The sequence below is a fragment of the Penaeus japonicus genome, unplaced genomic scaffold, assembly GCF_977035675.1.
Source record: "Penaeus japonicus unplaced genomic scaffold, GWHDUDI00000001_assembly GWHDUDI00000006, whole genome shotgun sequence".
Taxonomy (NCBI): Eukaryota; Metazoa; Arthropoda; class Malacostraca; order Decapoda; family Penaeidae; genus Penaeus; species Penaeus japonicus.
In genome coordinates, this window is record NW_028234408.1 from 29,922,115 (window position 1) to 29,932,114 (window position 10,000).

Genomic DNA, 10,000 nt, shown 5'->3' on the forward strand with positions numbered 1-10,000 from the left:
CAATTATTGTCAGTATTAGTTCTACCAAATGATACATATCTTTATTTAATATACTTCACCTTTAATAATCAATAAATTCTTGTGTAACCCTTGGTACATAAAATTCTTACATACAGATTAAAAAAAAAAATGTAGATGCCTTTCAAATATATCTTTTAAAAAATAGAAAAATGTATGCATTACACAACTAAGAGCTAGTGAAAATTAACTTTTTTAATTAAATCACTTTCCAAGAGGGCCTCTTAACCCAATGTGGCCTAACACCCTAACAGGCAGTTAGTTTGGGTGGTCTATGACACCGTTGGCAAATATTTTTCCATAAATCCATTACAAAACAGGGTTTAGGCTGACTTTACAAACCTGTAGCACTGAAACTAGCACCTTTACAGTCATAATACTTCATGACTATGAGTATACTTCAACTGTAAGTAGATCCCGATGTTGCATCATGTATGCATTGACAACCGTCTTCTAGGCCTAATTGCTGCTATGGGTCAAACCAATAATCTTGCTTCTTCATCTAGTATCCCAGTATCATACATCACCTGTTATATCCCCTATGCCTTTACTCTTCATGACAGCTTATATCACACCATACTTAATACATGATAAATAGCTTTTACCACTTAGAAAAACAATGAGCACTGGATGGTCAGCAAGTTCACTTGTGCCAAAGCTTACAGAAAAAGCTTACACATATGTTTCAGGAGTACATGCATACATGCACTTATCTTCTTGTTTTGTTTTTAACCCACACAGGACGGGTGGTACAGCATGTGTACCGCGCATTCAAAAGCCCAGTTGCCGGGCGGCACAGTATTGTGCCAGCCATTCAATTGATTTAGGCCTAATAATTCGAACGCCCCGGCATTTGGACATTCAAGGCTAGAATTCCCCCGTCGGGGATGGGTTAATATATAGATGACTCTACAAGTACCAAGAAGTCAATTAATAGGTCACCTATTTTTTACCCATTCTTATAGAGAAATCTTCATGTTTATTACTGTTATTATTGTTATTATCATTATCATTGTTATCATTTATATCATTATTATTATGACAACAAAAAAAGAAGAATAGCTAATAACAAAAATCATGATGATGATGATGATCATCATCATCATCATCATCATCATTACTATTGTTCTATTATCATTATTATTATCATCATCAATAACAATAATAATAAAATAATAATAACAATAACAACAATAAAAATAATAACAGCAACTAAGTTACTAATGAATATAGTAATATAAATAAAAACTACCTTTCCAAAAGTTCAAGGAATGGGGTAAACTAATGAAGTCAGGTCTAGTGATAGTGTTATTGCTGTCTATGTGCTTGTATAGACATTGTTGTAAAAAAAAAAAAATGAAAATAAAACACAAAAGTTGACAGTGCCTGTACCTGGCATCAAAGGGCACATCTAGACAGAGGCATTAACAACATACTAATAACAAAGAGAAACAATTACTAATATTCCATCTCACAGATATTTAACTTAGATGAAATGAAACTCTATGCATTTTTGTTCACCTAATAACTCACCCTGCATATTAAAAGGGGAAAACTCATGTGGCGGCGGCTGGTATCCCGGCTGAGTCACAGGTGGAGGGCCAGCCTGGCCCCCTGGCATTGCTGGACCTGGGTGGCTCCCAGGAGGGGGATGCTGGTACTGGCCCTGTCCTGGTCCTCCAGGGTACGACATGGAGTTTGGCGGAGGACCACCTTGAGGCACACCCCCTGGTGGGACCCCAGTCTGTGGCATTCCACCTTGGGGTACACCTCCCTAAATAATTCAAAATTGAACTTGTCAACATAATTACAATCTAGAGATATAGCCTATAATGCATGGATGTTTCAAACAAAATATATAGACACTTCAAATCACCGAAGATCTTACCTGGGGAGGTCCTGACTCAGGCTGTCCTTGATACATGTGCCCTGGCAATGGTGGCTGGTTTGGCATGGGCCCAGGAACGCCAGGGTATGTAGGGTAACCCATAGGGTACATGGAGGAGGGGGGTCCCATCACGGCACCTTTATTGAACATCTCCCTTTCACTCTCAGCCATACGATGAAGGGCAAGCTGCCGCTGATACTCTAAATATTCCTGCTTCTTCTTCCTCATGATTTCTAGCTTCTGCATCATTTGAACTTGCCTTAAAATATCAGAAGGGCATATTTAAGAAAGATTAATTATACAGCATATTGAGATATTAATACATATCTTTTATTAAACTCAACAGTATTTTCCATGACAGTTAAAGGACTTTAATTAAAACCTCAAGAACAATAACAAAGTGTACAAATAACAAATTATGACGGTCTTTAACCCATTCGCGCCGGTTGAATTGCTATCACATTCAGTTGTTTTTGGGTCAGACACCAGAGACAAGATATTTAGTCAAGGCCGGCGCGTCAAGTGAGCGGGCATACAGCACTCACTCGCGACTAGTGCGCACGAGAATCCCAAGGTGTTAGGCTTATGTGTTCAAATACCCCTTCATTCCAACCAATTAGAGCCGAAATAGCCCCAGCATGACTGGGTTAAACACACGTTGTGAAGGATATAACAACTAGGAACCGTTTCTTTTAAAAAACAGAAAGAACTTCAGGGTTTTTCAATAAAACCATCTATATATAAATTTTATATACATCTAAACAAATTCTCATATTTCTTCCCACTTCTCAGAGCTACCTCACCTTAGACGCTCCTGTTCCTCCTTCTCACGTCTCACACGTTCACGATGTTCTTCCCTGAGGGCTTCAAGGGCAGCTCTAGCATCCCTTACCTGCGAGATTTTGTCCTGAAGACGTTCACAGTTTACTGAAAGTAGGGAAAATTTGGAATCATATAAGCAGTATGGCAAACAGTTATTCGTAAGAGTTTAAGGATGTGTTTCATTTTACTATGAGCCCCCAAAAGGCTATTAACACAAATGTGGCACACTTGGGCCTATTTCTCTCATATTCCCTACAATTGTAGAAGACCTGTCAAAAACTGGTGGGAATTTTTTCTGTGATTTTCGTTATGAATGAAACGTATTGAGTGTCTACCAATATTTCTAGTACTGTTTGGGAAGTTTCTTCCAGCAACTACTACATCAGTCCCATGCCCCTTGGAAGCTCTCCTCTCCCTCAGTCAGTCAGACAGTTGTGTTCCCTTCCTCTTTCTTCATGTGAATGGGGCATAGTTAGTGTGAAATGGTAATTCTGGTGCTGCATGGCATATTTCAGTAAGACAACCCCCCTCCCTAACGATCAGTTTATCTCAACCCATACCCCTTCCCCATGACATATTCTTATATAACATACAGTATAGTTGCCTTACATTAATTCATAATCTTTTTGCTATCTACACATCTACATAAATATTTAAGTGTGTTATGTGAAAAATAAACATTCTTTACTGCTTCATATGTGTTACGTTTGGAAGTTTTATTTGTATTTCCTACAGCCATACCTACTAACTCAGACCCATATCCCTATGCCCTTATTTGGCCTTCTTATGCCTTCGCCTCAACTTCACGTTGCCTCTTGGTATATCATCTTCGTTTTACTATTTACATATCTGCATTAATATTTCACTGTTTTCTATGACGACACAATTTCTTTTTGTTTTTGTTTTTTACCTAACATTTGCATGTTTTGCATGGGAATGTTTTATCAGCAAGGTAAGTAATTCCCTTTTTACTTCATTTTATAGGGATAACTGTGATAATTTGTCAACTGTTAGGAGTAACTGCAATAGTTTGTTCAATTTCGATACTCCACTGTGTGATCTGTATTTGATATGTGGCATGTTTCATAAAAGTAGGTTCACTTTCATGCTACATTTCTTCTTTTGTTGAAATTAAAAGCTATTTATTCCTACAGCTACAATGTTCTATAGAGCCAAATGATAATTTCTATCACTTTGCTAATATATTATATGTAGACTCATATATCTTTCCATAAGGCACTTGTATTAGGACTTACTTTTAATTCAACACAACGAATATTCCAATACACTATGCAAAATAACATTGATAAAAACAAATTAGTTATGAGCTGATTTCAGGCTTAACATGTTAACCAACAAAGAGCATCATTAGAATCTCTCATACTGCCATTAACTTTCTTGCATGTTAACCCATTGCAGAGGGGGATAAATTTGCTTGCCCAGCCTCCAGGATAAGTTTTATTTTAAAGAGAGACTGCTTGAAGCATTATAATTTGAATATTCCCACTCTCTTTCAGTCATTCATTGAAAAACTAGAGCGTTTTTTGTGTTTTGTTTTTTTGTGTGTTTTATTGAGTTTAGAGACTTATATGTGCCACATGACAGGCTCTACCAGTGCTGCAGTAGACTAGAATTGTAGTATATTATCCATATTAGCTCATTATTTTCTTTATACACAGTGTGATAGAAGTATTGCTGTTTTATGGGAGGACAAAAGGTAACTATATTTTTTTCGTATTTTTGTGCTGTCATGAACGAATATGAAACATATAACGACCTACAATAAAGATAACAAGAAGAGGTAGGGAAGAGGAATGAAACCTGTGCTTGTGACTGTGAGTGCCACAGTGAAAGGCATCCATATTGGCACAGGAGTACATTTTAGACACTGGGTATGTATTGAGTCACCTTCCTCTTCCCGTTCTGACTGCATATCCTTCATCGGCGGTACTTTTGAGCAAGAGTTCGTCAACTTAGTGTGTGTCATCACTCTATAAAGATAGTGCAAGCTAGAGACCGTGGATGGGTGCCATTCAAGGCTCTCTCTCCTGCTGGTGCTAGGAAAAAGTGGTGCCATCTAGGTTTTGGACGTTAAGCTAGCACGGTATTACGGTAATTATAGTAATTATGACTGCAGTAGCCATCATCACTCATTCCTTTTTCATAGCAAAATAAAATAGCACAGTGATCCAAAATCCCCGAACATCACGTACGTCAGGACGCCCGTCGTCAGGCCAAAGCTCCTACGTCATGTATGTCATGACACCCGTCCGCAGTGGGTTAACATTAGTGCTGTAGCAGTAGTAGAACAAGGGAACGGGCACTTGCCTCTACCATCAAATACTTAGTATTACAATAAAACCAATGCATCAGCACCAGCTGTTTAGCAGCATAAAATGAACCATCAGTGGGCATGAAATGCTAAGATAATTCTTTTAGAATGATTATTTTTGCTGCAGAATAATTTGATATCTAGTGAAAGTTCAAAGTATACTGTATTTTATTTATGAAGCTATAAAAAAGAGAAAAGTTTTTTTTTGAAATATAAAAGTGTATTGGGTTATGAGTTATAGTCTTTCAATGGTATTATTTTTTTTTATATCTAAATATCTTATCAATAAAATTTGATTTAATTAACCCATTCGCGCCGGTTGACGTGCTGACACGTGGTCGAAAAAAGCCCCGGACCTGGGTGACGTCCTGGCACGTGCTACATTTTCGGCCCGCGCGCCGGGAGGCCAGTAGCGACGTGCTGAAACGTCCGCATTAGAATGATAGATTATTCTTAGTACAATTCGATTTTCATACTTGATTTGTCTTAGCTACTTTAGTTTATCCTTCTAAATAGTAGAAAATGGGATATAACGTAATATGAATGACGTCTCAGGTACATACGTAATCTTGATTACGGCATGGTGATTTCTGTTTCTGATTTGTTGAATATGATGATCTGAGTCGAAAGGCTATCGTAAAATCAATTGTAATTGGCCGAGGAATAAAAAAAAAAAAAAAAAAAAAAAATTATATAACATCTTTTTGTTGCCCCACTAAAAGAAAATGACACTTGAAAAAACATTGCTGTTACTTGCATTCACTTGTATGCACATGTATGGTTGTTCATATTCTCTTTCTTTTCGTTTAGGAAGAAAAAAAAAATTGAAAAAAAAAACTATGTTTGTTACCTCACTAGAAGAATGCTTCCACTTCCCATTGGTATTACAACATAGGAGTAAAGAATATGGAAAAAGTTCAATAGAATAACACTAAAAAAACAGTGCTATAACATCTTTTTCGACTGATATACATCCTCTGAACATAGCACTACTTTCTACACATGATTACACTTTAGACGCAATCACGCAAACCATAAGGATAGGGTGGGTGAAAAACGCTCTGCGAGCGTCAGAGCGACCGCGCGCAGCGGGAAAACACCCCGGCATGAACGGTTGCGCGCTTGAAATCTTCCCGGCGTTATCGGGAGTAGGCGAAATTCCGCCCCGGCGTGAATGGGTTAATATGTAATCTATTTCACACTACTTCAAGGATAAATTAAATATGGTATATATAGCAATTTAAGTGTTAAATTGTCCAACAAGGTTATTTCTTACCTCTCTTATCATCTTGCTGATGAATGTATTTTAAGAGCTGAGCATGCATTGCTGTTATGTTCATAAACAGAGTCTGAACAGAAGAATCATTGGCAATGGGACGTCCTCGACACTGATTGCTCTTCATGCGATTCACAAATATCTCTAATTGAGTTCGCAGAGTTGACACAAACTCGTCCACTTCCTCTGTCTCTCCATTTTGATAATTCTGCAAGTATCCATCTTGTAAGACATTGGAAAGTATACATCTGATTTTCTCCACTATCAGATGTTGTGCCAATATTAGTTGGTATCTTAACAATCTACACTTTACTTCAGAATACTTCAGATCTTCATGAACAAAAGCTAAATATCTAATCCTCTTTTTGTCAACTGTAGTAACCTATATAGGTATAATACTAATAGGTATTTGACAAAGACCAAAAGAAGAAACATAGGACAAAAAATAAAACAGAGGACCAGAAAACATACTTCTGTCATCTTTACTTGGGAAAGTTTGGTTGGAGAGAGTGAGGACTTGGTGGCATTAATGGGTGCTGATGGTTGCGTGGGTGACAAGGTGCTGGCCAAATCACTCCCTACTTGGTCCTGTTTTGGTTGAAAGGTCTGCTTCTGCTGCGACTGCTGTTCCCAGTAGGGCCGGTTCAAGTATCTGCAAACATTTAATAGATAAACTTTCCATTTCTACATCTACATCTATATCCTGAGTGCTGCAATATGTGGGATGATTACTCTCTACAAAGAGTAAGAATGAAACTACAATGAGAAAAATGAAAATTCATCAACAATGTTCACTTTAGATCTTAACCCATTCACACCGGGGTGGTTCTGGCTTTGCATGGTCGCAATATCGGGATTTTCAAACGCATATGCCTAACGCCTCGAGATTCTCAGATGCACAAGCCGCGTGCCTGGGCTGCCCGCTCGCTCATCCCGAGCGCCGGCCTTGCCCTCATATCTCATCCCCGGCATCTGACGCAAAAACCACAAAACGTGTCAGCACGTCAACCGGCACGAATGGGTTACATACACCATTACAAAATTTAGAGTATTGCTCACAGTCCACTAGAACTCTCTTGATTCTTTAAATTTAAGTAGGATAAATGAGAGGTATTTTGTGCAAAACTTATTAATTAACCCATTCACGCCGGATGACGTGCTGACACGTTTCGTGGTTTTCGCGTCAGACGCCGCCGACGAGATATCTGGCGCTTGGGGTGAGCGAGCGGGCAGCCCAGGCTCGCGGCCCGTGGGCCCGAGAATCTCAAAGCGTTCGGATGATGCGTTCGAAAACCTCAGTATAGCGACCGTGCAAAGCCGGAATGGCCCCGGCGTGAATAGGTTAACAGGAAATAAAAAATCAATATGTTTTCACCAGAAGTCTCATGATAAATCAAGAAATATATGATTATTCTTAATCAAGATCAGAAGTAAAGCAATAATTTATGTCCTCCACCAGTCTTGGGGAGTTATAATTCCCTTCTCCCTCCCTCTTTCTTTCTCCCAGTTCCACACCTCTCTCTACTAAACAACATCGCAGCCTCTCCTCCTCTGTCATCTAATCCCCTCAGAGGATGGGCCACCTTTTTGTATATGATTCTATACACATTGCATATGTAAAAAAAAATACAAAATGATTCTCTGAGTGTATAAAGCACACTGGTGTACCAGGCATTGCAATAGTATTTGAGTAAAAGATCTTGTAATAGCTGAATAAGTATTATATAAGCTAATTTTATACTAATACTTTTCTGATCAGAAAAAAATGATCAGATAATTTTAATCACCAGATGGATGGTTTAAAAATGTCCTTGTATTGACAATTGTGATCAAAAGCAAACTGAAAGAATATGGAAGGAAAAACAGGATAACTGGAATTAAGTTCAGACAACTGAATCCATCATAAGATTAATCCCTAAACACTGAAAAGAATGAAATGATCAGAAGTAGCAAGTAATAAAATAGAACACTAGAATTAGAAATTATTCTTCCAATAAGCCAACATGTAAGGGACTGATTCCTACATATACAACAGAGTTTGTAATATAACTTATAATCGTATCATAATTTTTGAACTTGGCAATAATGTTTCAAAATTAATGTAAAAAATCAAACCAAACCACATCATTGCTCAAAATTTCGTTATTATCAATATACCCCAACTCACTGACTTGAGAAAAAAGGAATACAAATAGAATGTGCAAAAACTGGACATCTTCATTAATTCATATATTTTCAATATCTGCTTGAAATTATTTTCTATCTGTACATTTATATCTTTGTTTTGGACCATTTCTATTTATTAATTCATTTCAATTAAATAAAAATTTGTTGTCAAGTAAATTATTATCAATATGCCTTTTCATATGTGCCTATTTTTAACTTCCAGATATCATGTCATGGCTTTTGTATAGCCAGCATGCTGGATGATTGCCTGCCTCAGTGGGTGAATAGCCAGTAGTGTTAAGCCTGTGCATTTCAAAAAAACATTCAATTACATTTATACATATATATGTATTGTAGTTGCATTTGTATAAACAAATTTTTCTTGATTTCATCAATAAAATATGAACAACATTTAACAATTCTTTTGTGGGTGAAAATCACTCTGAAAAGATCAATATGGCCTTGGGCCTCAAGAAATCTCTTGGTGGGAAACTTGGTGAATGGGTTTAGAGAGCACCGTGGGCTCAACAGATGAATTGAGATTCACATAAATATTACTTTGGCATTTCTTTGCTAATCTAAATGCCCACTATTATCATCCATAATCTGGGTAAGCATTCCTCCTTAATCCACTCACGACGGGGGCATTCGAGCCTTGCATGTTACAATGCCGGGGCTCTGGAATGCATAGGCCTAAATCAGTTAAGTAAACGACGCCATATGACGTCACCCTGCATACGGGCCTTAAATGCACGGTACCCGTGGTGTACCACCCGTCCAGAGAGGGTTAATTCTATTTCATGTCATTGATATTCAAAGAAAAGTTTTCATCTATATCCTTCGACCCTTCACTGCTATGGAAAAGAAAGAGGTAACTTTTGTACTAACCATGAATACTAATGTTCCATTCAATTAAATCTACTTTATCTGAAATCACAAAAACTGCTTCATCTGTTTATGAATACAGCCAATATATCTTGAAAATTCCTAAACGATGAAATACCCTTGCATGTTACAATGCTGGGGCTCTCGAACGCATAGGCCTAAATCAGTTAAATAAACGACGCCGTATGACGTAAACCCAGTGAACGGGCCTTGAATGTGCGGTACCCATGGTGTACCACCCGTCCAAAGAGGGTTAACTCTTGTTATTGCTACTGGATACTGCAAGTATCAGAGACCTTCTGGCTGGATCAAGAGCCCTGCTCAGACAGGCGAGCTTTGTTCGGCAAACTTTGCTCAATGTGAAGTCAGAAATAGAGAAATGGAGAAACAGCAAGTAAAGCTTTTTTATCATAAAGCTTTGCTTATAGTTTCTTTATTTTTGATGTCATATTGAGTAAATAGCAAGCACACGTGATGACTAAGTGCAGGATCTCTCACAGCGCGATGACACACTGCACCTCTATGAGTACTTTTCATCTGCATGCCTCAACTGGGTGATTACAGGAGGTTTTTATATTTGTTTACATTATTTTCACAAGTGAATAGAAATGTG

The 10,000-nt window shown here is 37.8% G+C and overlaps 1 protein-coding gene across 3 annotated transcripts in view; it reads right to left on the bottom strand.

Moving 5' to 3' along the window:
• Hrs (Hepatocyte growth factor regulated tyrosine kinase substrate) overlaps window positions 1-10,000 on the bottom strand; it is a 27,823-nt gene that overhangs the window by 2,097 nt on the left and 15,726 nt on the right. For 2 of the 3 annotated variants that reach the window (XM_086537908.1, XM_086537906.1), the window contains 5 exons: window positions 6,808-6,988; window positions 6,337-6,544; window positions 2,710-2,833; window positions 1,907-2,165; window positions 1,552-1,792 (listed from right to left, as the gene is read on the bottom strand). In XM_086537908.1, the coding sequence (XP_086394034.1) occupies window positions 1,552-1,792; window positions 1,907-2,165; window positions 2,710-2,833; window positions 6,337-6,544; window positions 6,808-6,988 (1,013 nt within the window). The remainder of the gene's footprint in view (window positions 1-1,551; window positions 1,793-1,906; window positions 2,166-2,709; window positions 2,834-6,336; window positions 6,545-6,807; window positions 6,989-10,000) is intronic. The other variant, XM_086537907.1, reaches the window with a different exon arrangement.